This window comes from Ahaetulla prasina, chromosome 2, assembly GCF_028640845.1.
Source record: "Ahaetulla prasina isolate Xishuangbanna chromosome 2, ASM2864084v1, whole genome shotgun sequence".
Classification (NCBI taxonomy): domain Eukaryota; kingdom Metazoa; phylum Chordata; class Lepidosauria; order Squamata; family Colubridae; genus Ahaetulla; species Ahaetulla prasina.
The window spans coordinates 77,418,748-77,438,305 of record NC_080540.1 but is presented as its reverse complement, the minus strand read 5'-3'; the positions used below and the strand labels follow the sequence as shown (position 1 = coordinate 77,438,305).

General features: G+C 40.8%; 1 protein-coding gene across 4 annotated transcripts; it reads right to left on the bottom strand.

The window, feature by feature from the left end:
- Positions 1 to 350: 350 nt before the first annotated feature.
- Positions 351 to 10,500, bottom strand: HYAL1 (hyaluronidase 1). Of its 4 annotated transcripts, none has more exons than XM_058172849.1 (5): positions 7,396 to 10,500; positions 6,194 to 6,209; positions 3,224 to 4,225; positions 2,141 to 2,230; positions 351 to 1,630 (listed from the first exon to the last, which is right to left on the bottom strand). In XM_058172849.1, the coding sequence occupies exons 3-5, from the start codon at positions 4,136 to 4,138 to the stop codon at positions 1,280 to 1,282; spliced, it is 1,356 nt and encodes a 451-aa protein (XP_058028832.1). In that variant the 5' UTR covers positions 4,139 to 4,225; positions 6,194 to 6,209; positions 7,396 to 10,500; the 3' UTR covers positions 351 to 1,279. The 4 variants fall into 4 exon arrangements, with proteins under 4 accessions (XP_058028832.1, XP_058028834.1, XP_058028830.1 ...); XM_058172851.1 differs by having other exon boundaries at positions 7,672 to 10,500; XM_058172847.1 differs by lacking the exon at positions 6,194 to 6,209.
- Positions 10,501 to 19,558: the final 9,058 nt, after the last annotated feature.

The following is a 19,558-nucleotide window of genomic DNA, read 5'->3' as shown; positions in this document are numbered from 1 at the left end:
AACATCCTCTCTACCTCTTGTCCCATCGAGGTGGAAGAAAATGGAATTTTCCAGGGTTAATTTTTCTAGAAAGAATGACTCTACCTCTTCTCCCCCCCCCTACTTTTAAATAAGGGAATCATCTCTCCCAGCTAAGCCGGGATAGTTGACAAGTGTGGGTTTATATACGCATTTGGGGATATAACACTTATTGGTATTATATGGACTACTGGAGATCATGCAGTTCAATATGTAAAATATGTGTAGTTGGCTCCTGCTTGGTTAACAGTGATTTGTTAGCTTTTGGTTTAGCACAATGTATGCATAAACACTTCAATAATTTAATTGTCCTTTAATTATTAATTTAATAATTTAATAAAATAGCAATCTTGTGATTTCAATAAACAACGGCTACATCAGCTCAGTAACATGCCAGTATTGCCCTGGTTCCCTCTTCTCAAAGTCAAGTGTCTAAGCTGTAGCAGAATAATGTAAGGCGCAAAAAATTGAGATGGGATATCTAATCTAACTGGAGGTAGCCTGAGCAGATATACATGCATGCAATTCAATTACAGAAATCTGGTAACCGATTTGGCCTTTTACTTGAATCACGAAGTCTCTGCATAAAAATAGTCATTCGACAACCTAGAAAAGCACCAGTGCAACAATAATATGCTGAACTATTTGCACTTATTTTAAAGGCAATTGATGGATGACAGAGCTGTCTTCCTTCAAAACCCTCATTATACAACTGTAAGAATAAACTCTGGGTCTCCCAAAGAAATGAAGTGTGTCTTTTCTCCTGATCATGCATCCCTCTGCGTGCATCGACATGTCATCACAAAGATGTCACTGAACTGATGTTACCTCTTCAGATGGCAATGAAAGCAAACACAATATATTCATAAGAAAAGCCCATTTGCTGTCAGTGCAGTATTCAGATCACGATCAAGAGAAGCTGCACGCCAGTTTTCTTATGCTGCAAGGCAAAACTGCATTAGAAGCAAAGAGCCTGCAGAAAACCATTTCTAGAAGGATTTTTGCTTACACTTGACAGAAGAGAGAGAAAAAATTGTTTGCCAATGCCTTTGAGTATCATTGCAGAAAGATGAAGCCCAATTTTCAGCCACTTCTGCCTTTCATAGGCGATGATGGGATTACAGCTGCCAGAATTCTGAACCAGCTTGGCTGACTGTAATGTAGCCTATAGTCTCTCAAATATTAAATTAATCAGATATTGATCAGATATTAATTTTATACAGATTAATTCTGCAGGTTGAGTTTTTCTTGTTGACATGTATTATATGTCATGAAAGTGAGGACTGAATACCTCATTGTGGATTGACTTCCTCTCACAATGCAATCCTTTCCAGCCATCGTAGCATTGACATGTGAATTCTTGGGCCATCTTGATTTGATCTTTCATTGACATCTGGCCAATCAGAATAAAGCCAGGGGCAACATGATGCTTCTTAATAGTGAAGCTGGCAGAATTGAGATGCAGGAAGGCTTCCTGGTGATTCTTCTGCCGCACACAGCGGCCATTCTTTGAGCAGAGTATTTTACTACAAAGCTTAGCACTACTGGTCACATTCATAATGTATGGGCCAAGGAGTGTGTCCACATACTCCTTCACTTCAAGGCAAGCTTCCTGTAAGGTACAAAAAAACAGGCCCAGAAAAAAATGAAATTGTCTGCAACGATCATATTACTTCAGAACACATTTCCCACAAGAGTTCCATCCATGATTGACTATTTACTCTTAACTTGATGTCATGGTCACCAAGGAAACATATTAACATATATCTAATTCAATATAAAAGAGTAGGCAGAACGGAGGGGGGGCAGAGTTAAACGTGTCATTAACTTAGAGTCCTTACATTGCCACAAACAATTTAAGTCCAGCCTTCTTGAATTCCGTTGACCCTTATCTGGCACCAATTTAATATTGAACTTGTTGACTAGATGAAAAAGGTCCTCTAGTGAAGCAACCACACCTTTTTTATCCTGTAACTGAACATATTATACATCCATAATGTATGGATTGGAAAAAAACGTTGGAAAGGCCTTCACCCAAATGATATATCTTACTAAAAACTGAACCTTTGAAATTCTTCTGCCTAGCATCACTGACCAGTTTTGACTTCTTTACCACACTCACCTGAGATTTACTGAAATTTGTACTACCCCACAAGATAACTCCAGCAGCACCTTGAGAAGCACTCTCACCAATGGTGTGGACCAGGTCTTCCTACAAAACAAGGATATTAAGGGGTAATTTCAAACACATCATGTTTAAGATCTGAATGTTAGCACCCTTCCTCTGGTCACAATAGGAATAAAAGGACTATAAGGGACACGGTGGCTCAGTGGCTAAGATGCTGAGCTTTTCGATCGAAAGGTTGGCAGTTCAGCGGTTCGAATCCCTAGTGCCGCATAACGGGGTGAGCTCCCATTCCTTGTCCCAGCTTCTGCCAACCTAGCAGTTTGAAAGCACATAAAAAATGCAAGTAGAAAAATAGGGACCACCTTTGATGGGAAGGTAACATCGTTCCGTGCACCTTTGGTGTTGAGTCATGCCGGCCACATGACCATGGAGATGTCTTCAGACAGCGCTGGCTCTTTGGCTTTGAAACGGAAATGAGCACTGCCCCCTAGAGTCAGGAACGACTAGCATATATGTGTGAGTGGAACCTTTACCTTTAAAAGGACTGTATCGGCTCTACACTAACAGGACAACTTCTGCGTTATTGATGGAAAATTAAATATTATGGCACTTAGGCTTTAAGTCTACTCCCCCCACCCCAAGAGATGGGAGAAAAGAGAAAAATCTTCCATAAAAATTTTCTTACCCCAAAACAAAAACAAAAACGCAATAAAAAGCCTCACTGATTTTCAATGCATGTCACACCTGACCTACATTAATTTTTGATCCTGTCTCATCCAAACATAAAACGCTGTTAAATCCAAAATCAAGCATAAAACTGAACTGCCAAAAAGAAAGATGTTAATTTTTCACACTGATATGTTGGAAGTATTTACCAGGGCAAGGGGGGGAGGGAAAAGGCTTTTCAGTAAAAATTACAGCAGCGGATATTTAATTGAGTCCAAAAACTTTAAGGGTATTGATAAGGATATTCTATTAAAGTCCACGATTTTTATTTCCATGCAATGTTTTCCAGCGAATTCCCACCAGACAAGGCTTATCAAATCTTGCACTGGGCCAGACACGAAAATTGCTTACCTGTGTGAGGAAGTCATGAGTAAAATCATATACAATGGTAGTATAGGGTAAGACAGGGATATCATTCTGTGTCCACTTCACAACCCTGAAGGCCTCCTGGATTCGATGACGAGAAAATTCAAGAGTTTTGTGAGTCAGTCTGAGAATTTGGGGGAGGTAAATGCTGGGATAGAGAGCCTGGCTTTGGTTCCAGAGCCAGTACAATTTGTTGTTCCTCTGTTTCTCAATCGCTGGACATTCTCCAGTATAATTGGCATCTTGGTACTGATTGTTATAGCAATTGGGGAAACCATAAAAGCCCCAGAAGCCCTTCGGTCTCAGGGTTTCACTACGGGCCAATGTCTGCTTCATAAATGCCAAAGCAGATTGCTGAAATTCTAACTGGGCCACTTTGATCACTTTGTCTGCAGGCCAATCAGGATGCTGCTCCTTAACTAACTTTATGGATTTATATCGATAGATTTTCATAGAATCCCAGTTCCGAATCCACAAGGGACGCCAGCATTCCCAGTCCACAACTGCCAGACCTTTGAAGCCAACATCCAAAATAGTATTATTAATGTCTCGTTCAATCTTCTGGAGATGAGCTTTTAGACTAGCATTTTGAGGGAGACCGCCATTGATGGCAACTCCATCCTTCGTGTAATATGGATAGTATCCAAATTTATTACTATAGAAGAGAGTAATGTCTTTCCCTATAAATGAGTCATTCGGGTTGACGATTAGATCAAAAATACTCAAGTCAAGGGATATTCTGTATTTTTCTTGGCATATTTGAGTTGGTGCATTCCAGACTGAGATGAATGGGTGGCCCAATATTGCTGGGGATCCTTCAGTCATGTTATGGTTCCAAACCATTAGAAATACATTTAGTAAGCAGAACCACAAAGTCAAGTATTCCATGCGCATCTCCATTTTGCAACCTATTTTCCAGCTAAATGCTCAAGTCTTTTCTGCTTTTCAATGCCAGTGAATTGTGTAAAAGAATGATTGTAGTTCTTCCTGGTAAATGGAGAAAATAATTTCACCAACAAGAGGAGTAGGTAACTGTCAGAGGAAACAATATAGAATAAATCATAAATTCCTACCTATCCTTTTATTTTATTTTATATCTACCCTTCAAGGTTCATCCAGAGCCAAATCAAATGACAAAGAAACAAAGTCCTTAATGTTGCTGGGATCAATGTTAATTTTTAATCTTTGCTTTTCCAGTGACCTTGGTTAACAGTTCAGGTACAGGTAGTCCTTGACTTACAATCAAAATTGAGCCCAAAATTTCTGTTGTGAGACGTTTATTAAGTGAATTCTGCCCTATTTTAAGTCCTTTCTTGCCACAGTTAAGTGAATCTGGCTTCCCCATTGACTTTGCTTGTGAGAAGGTCACAAAAGGGATTACATGACCTTGGAACACAGCTATTGTCACAAATATGAGTCAGTTGCCAATATCTGAATTTTCATCAGATGACCATGGGGATGCTACGAAGGTCATAATGGCCATAAGTTACATTTTTCACTGCTGTTGTAACTTTGAACAGTCACTAAATGAACTGTTGTAAGTCGAGGCCTACCTGTACTGCTTACTATTCCTAAAATAATAAATAATATCCCTCTTTGCTTTTATGTTCTCTCCCAAACGAAGCTTCATTAATGACTTTCTGGAAGCAGTCACCTCAACTTGTGAAAAGTGCACCAATAGGAAAAGGTCATATTAGGGAGGTGTCAGTTGAAAGAAATGGTTAAGTCAGCTGAATATACATCAAAAGCTATCTCCTATGGAGAACCTAGGAAAGAGCTGAAATAGAAGTGCAGAACAGGGGAAGGATTAAATTATTTCAATTACTGTTTTGTTACAGCATGATTTATAACTAGCTGGGAATTGTTAGCATTGCGGTACAAGAATGATTGGGAGGGCATCGAATTGGAGAAGATGCAGCAAATGTTCCAAGAATATATCTGGCACATCTTGGCAAATCTTACAATATCCTCTTAAATATATTTCTATTTCCATACTGGGCGAGGAGACTTGGTTCAAATTATCTCCTAAATTTGTGACCCAACTCAAATTTGAATAAATTACACCCTCTTTCATAACTCAATCTCTTAAAGCCATTTTGTTAAATCAGCAGAACCACCACCCAAAATATAAGATGAGATGGAATATCAAGCTGAAACCAGTTACAAGAATTGCATGAAATAGATCCCAGCTGCTGCCTTTTAATTACCCCAAATTTCCACATCTCCTTACAAACTTATACCACTAAAATTTTGCCAAACCAAAATCTTTACATAACCCTTAGCTAAGCTTGATGTTCCTAAGTGAGCAATTAATCAGACCTACAATTTCTCAATTCCCTATAGTTCCTTAGTAGTCACAATTTAGTTATGCAGTAACTTTAAAAGTGCTATAAATTTGATTCTGCCAGCATATGTAAGTTCGAAAGGGAAGAGATTTGCTCTAAGAAATGCATACTAAGAGAAGTAGATAACACTGTTATGAACAAACATAGGACATTAAGCAGTGGCTGGCATTAGGAGATACTGTAATTAATAAGGAAACATAGGTACTGTAGGCAAATAGTAAATCTGGCTGGATTTGCAAGTGGCCAAAAGCAACACAGCCACCTTGGTTTCAGATATTATCCCTATAATGCAACACCACTTCTGTCTGAATTGTAAGTAGCTATGAAAGAACAGCATTTCACATTAGGATTCAGAGAACAAATCAGAGCAAAGCTATTCTGAAAGACACTTAGCCATTTATTTTAATAGAACAAGAGAGTTAGAATACTAAGAATAATAAGAGTCAGAAAATTAATGCTGTGATTTTTCTTTAAACTTTGGCACAAATCTAGAGAACCAGTTCAATCTAGTGGTTAAGGCACCAGACTAGAAACCAGAAGACTGTGAGTTCTTGAAATGAAAGCTAGCTGGATGACCTTGGGCCAGTTACTCTTTCTCAGCCAAACTCACCTTTCAAGAGTTGCTGCTGCATGGAAAATGGGAAGAGGAAGGTGTGTCAGATACGTTTGCCATTTGAGATGTTTATAAAAATAAAAGTGGGATATAAATATGGGAAAATCTATTGTATAGCAATTTCCAACTCTGGACATTTCCTGCCCCCCTTCCCAATTCGGAAAGTATGCTGCCAAGGGAGAATCTGACACAGGAAAACTAGAGCCATTTGCCAATTAAAGTGTCAGAACAAAGAATAAGGAAAAGGAGTTGCTTAAGTGTTCTCAGCATCTGATCTTTCAGCATGAAAAGATCCAATCCAATCACCATCCATAAAAAAATTAAGAATATGACTTTACTGACGGTTTTGTTTTTCACATTTCAATTTCATTTATATTTGAGGAGCAAAGTCTTTGCCCTACAGATGTTGTAGGACTACAGTTTCCATAATTCAAAATGGACTGATCAGCGTTGGAATTCAACAGCTTCTGCAGGCAAGAAACTTTCCTAATTTAATCCTCTTTTTCTCCTTTGGCACTTACAAGCTGTTCACATATTTAATTAATATTTAAACTCATTGGCCCATATTAACAATCTTGCAGAATTTCCCAATTTATAAGAAACCATTGGATTATTTTCCTGCAAGACACATAATGAACAATTGTATTTGCATCTTATTAGAATGGAAGAAGTGCTCATCAGGATATCCATGGAGGCAAGATGATTCAGGATGCGCTGGTTTTAAATTTTCAATCTCACTAAACATGAAATAAAATACTTTCGAGCACAGCGGCAAAATCACCTAGAACCTCATGTACCTTTAATCAGAGTCCTTTTCATAAAGACACCTATGGAAACAATTAACTCTTTTGACCTGGATCTCTGCAGACTGATGTAACCATCATTGCTATGGCCATGTTTATATTATAAAATACTGTATATTAACACCCACATTCTGAAAAACCCTAAATTTTCTATTAAAAAATCTCGTTTTTATATATCTTTAAAATATGTACAGCATGACTGAAAAAATACCTGAGGCTTTATACAGCACAAAAGCTCCCTGCCTTACAAGGGCTACGACATGCGATATTATTTAGATCGTTATCTAATGTTCTAATTAAGTTACTAGCAAAGTTTAGCTCCGATAAGCGGTAATTACATCCTAGACTCTCAGGTTGGGCTCCTGTAGCCGTGGTTGGGAACCCAAACATTTGTACCTCGGTTTAAAAGGTGGAATAGGGCGCGGGTGGGGTGGGCGCAGTAAATTATCCCCCTCTCGAACTGCCTCGTGGAATTCCGAAATTCTTAGTGATCGGTCGGCCCCATGTAGAATAGCCTGCCAATTATTCGCCACTATTGCAAAGCTGCCAAGTGCCTTGGCTTTCCCTGCCACTGGGGCGGGGGAGGTGGGGGGAAGAGACTCCCAGGCGGAGAAAGCAGCAGCTCGCTCACCTCCAGCAAGCAAATGCCTCGAGCGCACGCAAGCCACTCACCCACCCCTCCAGCCGAGGAATGACGCGCGACCCTCCCGCTCGCCAAACTTATAAGGGCTAAGAAGGGACGTCACTTCCAACACGAGTGGACGAGGCACGTGAACGCACGCTCGTCTGGCATCCCGAAGAGGCTGGGAAGGGTTCCAGGTTAATTTAATCAGCTCTATATAATATCGTGGGTTTGTCGGAGCAGCGGGCCCGCGAGGTCGTTCCTGGCGCTTTAAAAATCCCACGCCTGCTTAGGGCAGGGAAGGACGCGAGATCGGGGATGCGGATCCGCAGTCACTGCTGCTGCTGGCGGGTTCAGCCTTCCTGGCCCGCTCGGCTGACCGATTCGCTTTTCCCCCCAGTGCGGAATCGATCTCGGCCCCGGCGGGAAGGATCCGCATTCTGCATCCAGTAAAACTTTTTAAGAAAGTTTATACAGTAGGGCGGCGAACATCCGGCGTGGGGGGAGGAGGGAGGCAAAACAAACAGTAAAAAAACCGGTCCCACGTACAGGGGAATCTGCACCGCCCGCTTCTCCGGAGCGTCGGGCTGGGCAAAGGAAAGCGAGCTCGCTTTTACCAGGGCGCTGATCGGTAGAGGGCAGCACAAAGCTCTCGCCCCCTCCGTTCCCCGCATCCTGAGAAAAACAGCTGGCCAAGCACTTCGTGGCGGGGGGAGGCGGACAGTGGGGAGATGGCGGGGAAGAAATCTCCCTCTCCTTAGGAGTCTGGTTTCTATTACGTTCCGACACCCCCCCCCTCGCTTTGGCGGAGAGGAGCGGGCAGGAGAGATTCTGTGCAAGGAAACAATTACGTTCCCCGGCTTCTGGTGACAGACGGGGGTGTGTGTGGGGGGGATCAAGTACAGATGGGGAGGCTGAGTTTAACCTTTTCTTCTCTGGAATAGAAGCAGCCTTGGGAAGACGTTTGGCGGACGGTGTGTGTGTGTGTGTTTCCGATTATCCTGCCCCATGGCTCGGTGGGCCTGTTCCTTTTTCAAACTTGATCATAATTTATTAACTTTTTCAGAAAGAAATAGACAAAACTATAAAGAGCAGAAAAGGGGAAACCCATCATTATTATGTGTCACATTTAAACAAATGTCAAACCTGTCTAAATCTATCTTGGGGCATAATAATTGTCGTTTAACGTTACAAAATAGCATAAAATTTGTACCGCAGAACTATTTATTGAATCATTTTTGAATAATAGATAAAATTGCCTCCCTGAAACGGATCCACATCCCTTGAATCCAGTCCCTGTTAGGATTATTAGAACTTGCAATTTGGTCAGCGTAATAAATGGTTCCAATGGTCTTTTGGGAAAACTACCCTTGGTAGTTAGATTTTATAGCACCGAAAGAAGCATGGTAGGGTGTAAATTCAAAGACATAAAAGTTTCAATATTTTACTTCTTCGAAAACATAGCAATAGACATAATTCTTGTGACAGTGATTGTGCTGCGTTTGAAATTACAAGTTGGTTAGTACAACATGCTATCCCGTATAAAGTGCTTTATTTGGGTTTAGCTTAGCATGAAATGCTAAAACATGGTTGGCCTCATTTGTTGAGGGTTACAACAATCAGTTGTTTAAAAATAATTGTATGGAATGTGACTCTAGTCACCATCTTACCCCCAACTCCCACTTACAGTAGAGTTGGCTGCATGTTTTGTTTGGGTGGTGATCCTGTGTTGCTTTTAAGAGCACATTACAAGCCAAAGTTCAAGAGAAATCACAACTTGCACATCACTTTGTGAATCTGCATTGAAAAAGAGACCAATTAGCTCTTCCATTTCTTGTGCAGCTGAGGTAAAGGTTAAGGTTCTCCTCGCACATATGTGCTAGTCGTTCCTGACTCTAGGGGGTGGTGCTCATCTCCGTTTCAAAGCCGAAGAGCCAGCACTGTCTGAAGACGTCTCTGTGGTCATGTGGCCGGCATGACTAAACACCAAAGGCGCATGGGACGCTGTTACCTTCCCACCAAAGGTGGTCCCTATTTTTCTACTTGCATTTTTAACGTGCTTTTGAACTGCTAGGTTGGCAGAAGCTGGGACAAGTAACAGGAGCTCACCCTGTTACGTGGCACTAGGGATTCGAACTGCTGAATTGCCGACCTTTCGATTGACAAGCTCAGAGTCTTAACCAGCTGAGCCACCGCGTCCTTCGCAGCTGAGTTAGAAATGGGGGGGGGGAAGATAGTTGAAGTGACATGGAGCCAAGATTTGAAAAATAGTTTTTGTCGGCCCTATTTTTAACAACAGGGTTAGATTTCAATAACACGGAGGAAATTCAGGACCTGAATCTCTATCCTAAAGATGGATCTTTCAGGAGAGATGATTTAAACACAGTCCAATCCACTTCCTTTTGAAAAAGAAGCTGGCTGCCTTCAGAATAAAAGTAACTCTATTCCTGCCGGGGTACCTCTTGGGCCTTTAAGAAGGATGCTTTCCAAGGTTAGATCTATTGCATAATCAATCATCATTGATCTGGTTACCCCTCATCCAGCCTAGGATTGTGGGAGTTGTAATCCAACACACCTAGAGGGCACCAGGTTGGGGAAGTCTTGCTAATGAGAAACTGAAGCTGAGAAGCAGGCAAAGGAGAACAGCTGATTCAAGCCAGCTAGCTAGCATTCACTTGGATCAACTATACTATGCACAGCTGCCCTTAATTACCACAATTACTGCTGTTACAAATGGGATTCTTTTCTGTCCAGCTCTCCAAAAGCACACCAGATTAAATTTGCAATATGCCACCCTAGCTAGACTGTTACGTAGCCAAGTACAAGCTGCCCACTTCAGTGTCATGATTCTAGTTCTAAAGATTCCAGTTTTAAAGATTCTAGCAAAAGAGATGCCTGTGAATTTTGCTCCTTAAATCTCCTGGATGGCTTCTTCTCTGCCTTTGTGAGCTGCCAAATAAGAAGAAATCGGTTGACAAAGGTTTTCCCAGCCGGTATTTGCCTGCAGAAAGAAACCACCTACCATCTCCAAATCCAACTCCTATCATTATTTTTAAATTATTTTTAACCCAGGAATAATATTTTGATCTATGTTCTATAGAGAGAGAAAAGAGAATTTGCAAAAGCTTTATTAGATTATTTTCCTTGGGAAGAAATATGACTGAAAATTCAATAGAAACTGTTTGTAGTAGAATGCCTGAGACTGTATATGTGGGGATTTTTTTTCCAGAAATGGCAACTTTAAAATGATTTCAACTGCGAGAATTCTCCAAGCAGCATACTGTCTACACATCTTAAAGCTGAACAAGTTTTAAAAAAACATTGCTATTCTGGTGGTGGCACAGTGATTAGAATTAAAGATTTCAGGCAAGCTCTGTCCATAGCCATGTGTTTGATCCTGATTGGCTCAAAGTTGACTGGCCCTCCATCCTTCTGAGGTCGCTAAAATGAGGACCCTGATTGTTGGGGGCAATATGCTGACTCTGTAACCACTCAGAGTGGGCTGTAAAGCACTATGAAATGTTATATAGACCTAAGTGCTATTGCTATTCTAAGACTGAAGTCCCAGGAGCCTTTGGGTCTTCATACCCTGGTCCCGCCTCCTGCTCTGGGGTAACTTCCTGGAGGTGCGCCACTTGGCATCTACCCTGACTTCTGTGCGGGTTCTCCCCTGCATTGCCTTTTCTGAGGATTAAAGGGTAAAAATACAAAAAGAGAAATATTCTCAGTGGCAAATATTCTTGGTCACATGGCATGGAGATAAATGACTAGGTTATTCAGCTCCTCCCCCTTTGGCAGATAGACCACACTTTACCAGAAATAAACAAAATCAAACTTTATTTAAACAGATAAAATATAAATGTCATTAATTTTAAAAGTCAGATTGGAAAAAATAACTGTTCATAAAGTTGGCAACTTAAAAGGAAATTAAAAAGGGAAATACAATATTCATGGAAGATTACTGGTCTGCTTACTTATGTCATATTTTCCTATAGTTGGAAGATGTTGCAATTTAATATTAGAGACCATAAAAAGATTATTAAAAAAATGTGTATAATCATGCTCAGGCTGAAGGATGTATAAGAACTGAATTGAACACAACTCACTATTTTATTCAGAGAAATAAAAGACAATTTAGACAGCAGCACATAAAAAAAAATCTGGTACTAGTTCCTGGCTTGACTGGTAAACTATTTCTATCAAAGTAGCTATATATAGAAGGCTATTGATGATTAGAGATAGATAATGTATATGGAAATTATACGGAAGGTAGATCTGGAATATACAATAATGTCACGGTTCTGTTGAATATGTACAATTGTTATAAAAAAAATGTAATAAAATTTTAAAAAGTAGCTATTTTTTAAAGCAAAAATTCTCCTGGTTAATTTATGCAGACTTTCTCTAGATTTGGGAGAAGATTTCACTTTAACCAGATGTTTCTGTGGAGATGATAAACCCTATTGTTGTCCAGCCCCAATTCACACCCTGCTCCCTTAAAGCTGCCCTATTTTAAAAAAACAACAATGGACGTTTTTCTGCACTTCCAGCAGAGGGCTCTGAATATGATCCAGATGGCATGGGATTGTGGGAATATGTATTGAGTGACCAAGCGTATCTGACAACCATTCAGAATGTTGTTGTGATAGTAGGAACAGAAAGAGGATTGAATGTTGAGCTAGTACTGGAGAGATTCCCTGGGTAACTTTGGGCCCCTTGTTTCTCTCCCCCAACCTAATTTGCAGGGTTGTAGTGGGGATAAATAGGAAAGAGGAAAAGCCATATACAGTGCATCAAGTAAAGCGACATATACATCCCATATATTATTTTTTTAAATGGGTGTGTGGTTTTTTTTCACACTAAAGGCAACAGAGCGATACCTGGCGTGTTCCAAGAAATAGGCAACAAGGGGATGATGAATTGGCCGTGGCTAGGATAAGGTATTTGCATAAGTAAAGTAGTATTTCGGTTAAACAGATTACATTAGATAATTCATTATGATTGCTTCCAATGCAGTTTTCCCTTTTTTTTGCATATTAAAAATTGTAATTTGATGGCAGTTTTGGAAGGAATCAAGATTGTTTTGGGAGAGGACAAAAGAAATCCAAGGCAGCATTATGCACCTTTAATGCCATAATTAAAGCACTCCAACTTGAGCCCATAGATCTGCACTCCTTCTGGCCATTTTATAATAACCTTTCCATATATGTGGATGGGAGGAAAAGGCTTGAAAATGCTCTCCCAAAAGAATGGCATCTTGCCATTTTTATAAGTTTTCCGAATTCTCCCTATAAATGTAGGCAGGTAGGTGTAACCCACTCCTGGAACTTGGATGGGTTTGGGCAAATGCTTTAGCTGAATATCTTATTGTATGCCCTTGCCTCTCCCATTGTTTCTTTTTGCTTGCTATTTAAGAACTCTCTACAGGAGATTTCTTATTGCTCTTAAATGACCTCTCCCTTCCCAGTCCACCAAAACAGGCTCCCAGGAGAGTTGTGCTGAGAGTTGAAATTCACACATCTTAAAGTTTCCATGTTTGAAACACTGATATAAATTATACTGTATCTGTGGTTCATTGGATAAACCACAATTGCTTAATCACCCTAAACTATGGCTTTCCAACTCACAGAGGCTCCCCTAACCATGAAATTTGAACCCAACCTTTGGGTGTGTATTTTACACTTGGGATAATTATTTTCTTCCAAAGCAGCTCACACCATTTTGTTTAAGGGAATACTGATCCATTTGCAGCCAATTTATCCAAATTATAGAAGAAGCCTCTAATACACTCCCATGTAGGATTGCAAACAATGCTTCTATACAGTTCTATGTTAAGCAGTTGCTACCATCAAGCGAAATAGCTCTTGTCTGGAATCTCTATTTAACCACTGATGGAACTCCATGGTTTGATTAATTCTCATTACAAACCATCATGTGTCCTGGCATTCCACAATGCTACTGTAGCTGAGCTGTAAAGGTATAGATGATCACAAGGTGGCAGCAAACATTAAAAAAATATTAACTCTGCTGCCCTCTAGTTGTTTAATTGTTCAGTTGCTTCTGACTCCTTGTGATCCAATGGACATAAGCTTCCATAGGACTGATGCCAGGAATGACGTCTTTGAGTTCTGGAAATTTTGCAGTCCAGATTTGGTAGTTCTAGAATTCAATAATGTGTACATTATTGATTTTTTTGTTGCATCTACTACCCATCACATAGTGACTCTCAATGGTAATAGCAGGAGAAAAGAAGAAAACACTGATTCTGTTAATATTTTTCAGTAGTGCATATATCATACAGTTAGTCCTTAACTTACAACAATTCGTTCAGTGGCTTCGGAGTTACATCGGCACTGAAAAAAGTGACTTATTACCATTTTTCACAATTATTGTTGCAGCGTCCCTGTGCCATGTGATCAGAGTTCAGCCACTTGGCAACCGACTCATACTTATGACAGTTGCAGTGTCCTGGGGTTACATGATCATTTTTGGTGACCTTTTGACAAGCAAAGCCAAATGGGCAAGCCCGCTTCGCTTAACAAGGTGTTACTAACTTAACAGGTGCAGTGATTCACTTAACAACTGTGGCAAAAAAAAGTCATAAAATGAGGCAAAACTCACTTAACGAATGTTTCACTTAGCCTCAAAAATGTTGGGCTCCATTGTGGCTCTAGGTCGAGAACTACCCGTATTATATATATATATATATATATATATATATTTATTATTATTATTATTATTATTATTATTATTATTATTATTATTATTATTATTATTATTATTATTATTATTATTTATTATTTATTATTATTTATTAGATTTCTATACCGCCCTTCTCCTGAAGGACTCAGGGCGGTGTACAGCCAAAATAAAAACAAACAATACAATATACAATTAAAAACAAGAGTTAAAAAACTTATTACACAATTGGCCTAAGACTTTAAAACATTTAAAATTCTAAAAACCCATTAAAAGTCATAATATAAAGTTAAAAACCAACAAAATTTAAGCCAGCCCCACGCGAATAAATAAATGTGTTTTCAATTCGCGGCGGAAGGTCCGAAGGTCAGGTATTTGGCGTAAACCAGGGGGAAGTTCGTTCCAGAGGGTAGGAGCCCCCACAGAGAAGGCCCTCCCCCTGGGGGCCGCCAGCCGACATTGTTTGGCGGACGGCACCCTGAGAAGTCCCTCTCTGTGTGAGCGTACGGGTCGGTGGGAGGCATGAGGTAACAGTAGGCGGTCCCGTAAGTACCCAGGTCCCAAGCCATGGAGCGCTTTAAAGGTAGTAACCAGAACCTTGAAGTGCACCCGAAAGACCACAGGCAGCCAGTGCAGCCTGCGCAGGAGTGGTGTTACATGGGAGCTATGTGGAGCTCCCTCTATCACCCGCGCAGCTGCATTCTGGACTAACTGAAGCCTCCGGGTGCACCTCAAGTGGAGCCCCATTTTATCGAAGCATGAGCAGGAATAAAATAAAACATAGAACCATGATGAAATGTAAAACTGAAAATAGCATGAAAGAAGGGATCATGTTATTTCTTAACATCTTGTGCCATATTTTTTTTTCCTAGATGGTTTTATAGGGTTGGGGCAGAAGGCCAGTTTCTGGTCCTGGAAAATTGAATTGGCCTTGGATGTAAGCGTTGGGGAATTACTTGCAGCTTGGACGATGCTGTGTAGCTGGATGATTCCTAGGAATGATTTAAATAGTGGGTATTTCAGAAGAGTCAGGGTCACACAGATTTCAGTCAGTCTCCTGAGATGACATGGTTTATAGTGGTGATGTAAAAGAAAGGAAACTTTAGAAGAGAGTAGATGTGGATTTCTGCCAAGTCAGAGATACACACAAATGTTATTCCAGGCACTAGACAAATTGATAGCATTGTTCTCTGTCTGTTGCAAAAGCTCCTGATGTTGAAATAAGAGACACGGTATCCATTAGGCCATGAATGCAGGCACTAATTTCTAGGGTTATTTGGATTAGCCACCCGTGGCCCCTTTTTCCATGCTAGAATCACAGCCCTGAGAGACTTAGACAATGGTAGGCTGGCAGATATGTGACCGTATTAACATGATAAAAGGAAATGGAAGAAGAGGAGGAATTTCAATTCTCTCCCTCCCCCTCCCTCCCCGTGAAAAAAAATCTGTTAAAGCCCCATTCTTCTTTGTGGGGCCTCTGGAAGCATGGGCTTAAAAGCAGACAATGCCATTTCTCACCATCTTGAGGTGGGAAACTTGCAAAATGAAATGTGAAGTCCTGAAAGGGGACTATGACACACACACACATACACACACAAAGCAGTAAAGGCTCTTTCAGATCCATCCCAACTACCACATACTTCTCGCTTTTCCATCCCCTTTCCCACTCTCATCTCTTTAAAAAAGAAGTGAAGTGAGGCTCTTGGCTACAAAAGCTTGCCCACTTCTAAACCTCCCCCCTGATTATGAAAAAAAAAATCTATGGCTGAAGAGATGAGAGAGAGAGAGAGAAAGAGATGCAAGCATATCCATTTATTTGTCTGATTGTGCTCACTACGTATTATTTTGTTTCCCTCGGTTAGGACAAGGAGAATGAATAAGGCAAAGACGTTATATATCATGCTTTGGACTCCCAGTTATCAGCCTAACTTTATTATCAAATCTAACCCAATCTGTCTTCAGGTGAATTAACAATTGGGTGCCTTTGCAGAATGCAGGAAAAGAGAGCAAATACATATCTCAAGTACCATGAAATGGAAAGGTAGCAGCGTGAGGCCATCAAGGAAGGACAGGAACAAGGACAAAGCAAGCGTTGGGAAAAGAAGCTCAGAGAGGGAACAAAGATCTGCTATGGTGCCTACCTTCCAATTGCCTGCTTGCCCTTCAGACATGCCTTTTAGAAGGCAAGGGGAATAATAGCCTTGGAGGACAGGAGGAAGAGCTGCTACCAAGGTAAAGATCAAATAAGAGGGGTTTGATCCTAGACCAAGAAAAGATCTCGGGCAAGACCATTCTTAGTTCACATGAAGAAGCACATTCAGACTTGCAAGCCTCTGTTACTGCTGTTACAATAACGGTAGTCCTGGCTATATGGTATTTGTTTCTTTTGTCTGGTGTGCCACGTTGGGCTGACATGCCTCAACTGACATGCCTCAACTCTGCTACCTTCGACATGACTCATAGAATCATCTATTACAATGTCCTTCCTGTCAAAGACTACTTCAGCTTCAATTGCAACAATACACGAGCACACAATAGATTTAAGCTTAATGTTAACTGCTCCAATCTTGATTGCAGAAAATATGACTTCAATAACAGAGTTGTTAATACTTGGAATACACTACCTGACTCTGTGGTCTCTTCCCAAAATCCCCAAAGCTTTAACCAAAAACTCTCTACTATTGACCTCACCCCATTCCTAAGAGGTCTGTAAGGGGCGTGCACAAGCGTGCTTACCGTTCCTGTCTTATTGTTTTCTTTCGTTATATCCAATTAATATAGTTATTACATACTTATGCTTATATATTGTATAGTTATTTCATGCTTATGCTTATATATACTGTTGTGATTAAATAAATAAATAAATAAATAAATAAACTGGTTGCCCATTTTTAAAGACCCCTCTACTCAGAGGTACTTCATTTCTGTGGTATACATCTTTACAGTGGTGAAATTCAATTTTTTTCATTACCGGTTCTGTGGGTGTGGCTTGCTGGGTGTAGTGTGTGGCTTGGTGGGTGTGGCAGGGGAAGGATAGTGCAAAATCCCCATTCCTACCCCACTCTGGGGCCAGCCAGAGGTGGTATTTGCCGGTTCTCTGAACTACTCAAAATTTCTGCTACCAGTTCTCCAGAACCTGTCAAAACCTGCTGGATTTCACCTGTTTTTACAGCAGAAAGGCAAAGACAGTGGTAGACTCAGCTCAGAGCCATTGCACATCTCATGCTCTGTTTAAGGGATCTCAGGATCTTGATCTCGTTCTCCCCCTCTCCCCTCTCCCTCTCCCCCCTAAAGGGGATTCTCCTAGAAGCCACTAATTTCATCCCCTTCCTCCTTCAGTTTCTAACACTCTCTTTCCTTACTGTGTCCTGCACCTTCTGCATACCTCATTCTTCTAGTAGCAGGGAAATAGTCAAGGCTCCCAGAAGCTGACCTGCCCAATTTCTACCCCCGGGCCTGATTTCAGGGTAATGATTACTTGTGAGAGAAGGTTTTGCAACTCACCTTCTTCCTCATGGATTAAGCCAGCAAGTGTACTTTCTTGGACTCACAATTATTTCTTTGGGGCTCTTTCTTGTAACTACAGAAAATTTGATCTCCCTAACATAAACATCTTGTAGCTCACCCAGCCATCTTTGGCATCTTAGTTGGGAAAGCCCAAAAGTGCTTTACACTTTGTTCCCTTCTTTCTGCATACAGGCTGGAGTACTTAGCTTGAATATCAGCAAGGAATAGAGTTGGGCAGAAAATAAGGTTTCTGTCCTCTTTCAAATGGAGGGACTCGGAATTATTTATATGACTCAGGGTTTGCTTTCTGCCAGATCCAGCAGGCACTAAGATTAGTGAATTCCTGATTGTTTGCTGAACGATATCAAGGCAACGTACAGTCTTCTGCCCCTTTACTGGAAGCCCACAGAGCCCTATCTCATTTTCTTCTACAGACTGGCTCAGCAAAAGGCAACCCGTTTTTTCCCTATTCCCTGCAGCTGGAAAGTTGGGATCAGGAGCAGAATTCCTGAACAAAGCAAAAGAGATGACCCCCCCCCACTTCTTGGCCTTGTGTTCCAGGAACCCATGCACTCTGTCTCCAAATGTGTGCAGCACAAGTTGCCTGTCCTTGTAAGTAGTGGAAGTCTTTGTCTCTCTCTGTATATTTAAATGTCACAAGAAATGACATTTCTTTAATATTTGAAAGCTGGAAGCATCATTTAAGATTTTTAAACTATTTTTTACAGAACTGTCTTTTTCACGTTATGTTGGCCCATCCCACATGGTCAAGCAGAATAGGTATGCTGCAGACCCTGTCCCTTAAAGAACTCCAACTGATTCTGATGGGATTCAGGAAGAGAGCCTTCTCTGCCAAATATTCCTTCCCCCACACCCCAAGTTGAGACAGGCCCTCCTCTCCTGGAATTTCCAATACAGTAGGAGTTAAAACATGGCTCTGCGGCCTTGTGAGAGGAGCCAGAGGAGCACACGGCTGTGGGCTGACTGGTGCCCTGAGACCTCTCTCTTCAACTTTTAAACTAATTTTTAACAGTTTAATCATCCTTGCCTCCTCCTAAATTTTAAATTTGTATATGCTGTTTCTATATTTTAATATTTTATTGCACACTCTGAGGGAGATGGGTGGTTCATAAATAAATAAATAATAAATATCTTTCAGTGCTAGTGCTATAACTGTTTTATCCACCAACAGTGCAAAAATTGACACCTGTGATACGCCTTACTGATAGGGGTTGTCATTGTAACAGTGTAGTGAGGACTCACTAGAGAAGAGCCTAATGCTGGGAAAGATTGAGGGCAAAAGAAGAAGGGGGACAACAGAGAACGAGGTGGCTGGATGGAGTCACTGAAGCAGTAGACCTGAGCTTAAATGGAGTCCGGGGGATGATGGAGGACAGGAAGGCCTAGAGGAAAGTTGTCCATGGGGTCGCGATGGGTTGGACACAACTTCACAGTTAACAACAACAAGGACATCAATTTTTCCCTTTCCATTGATAGATATTATAAATGAATGGGATGTTCCTTTCTTCCTTCTCTGTCAAATTAGAACTGGTGTAGGTATGTAGCTTAAACATACTGCTGCACCAAAAAGAATAAAATAATACAAAGCTAATGTTTAAAAATCTACCAAATATAGTTCCTCTTGACATCGTTGTTATGATTAAGGCTTTATTCTTATCTACCTGTATGAACTGCCATATTTCACGTAGTGCATAGCTTTCTTCCCAGCAG

Excerpts from the sequence above, each read along its gene's own strand:
- HYAL1 (XM_058172849.1), bottom strand. The coding sequence starts at position 4,138 with ATGGAGATGCGCATGGAATACTTGACTTTGTGGTTCTGCTTACTAAAT. Across the intron at positions 2,231-3,223 it reads CTCATGACTTCCTCACACAG|GAAGACCTGGTCCACACCAT; the intron begins GTAAGCAATTTT and ends CTTGTTTTGTAG. Across the intron at positions 1,631-2,140 it reads CAAATTTCAGTAAATCTCAG|GAAGCTTGCCTTGAAGTGAA; the intron begins GTGAGTGTGGTA and ends TGTACCTTACAG.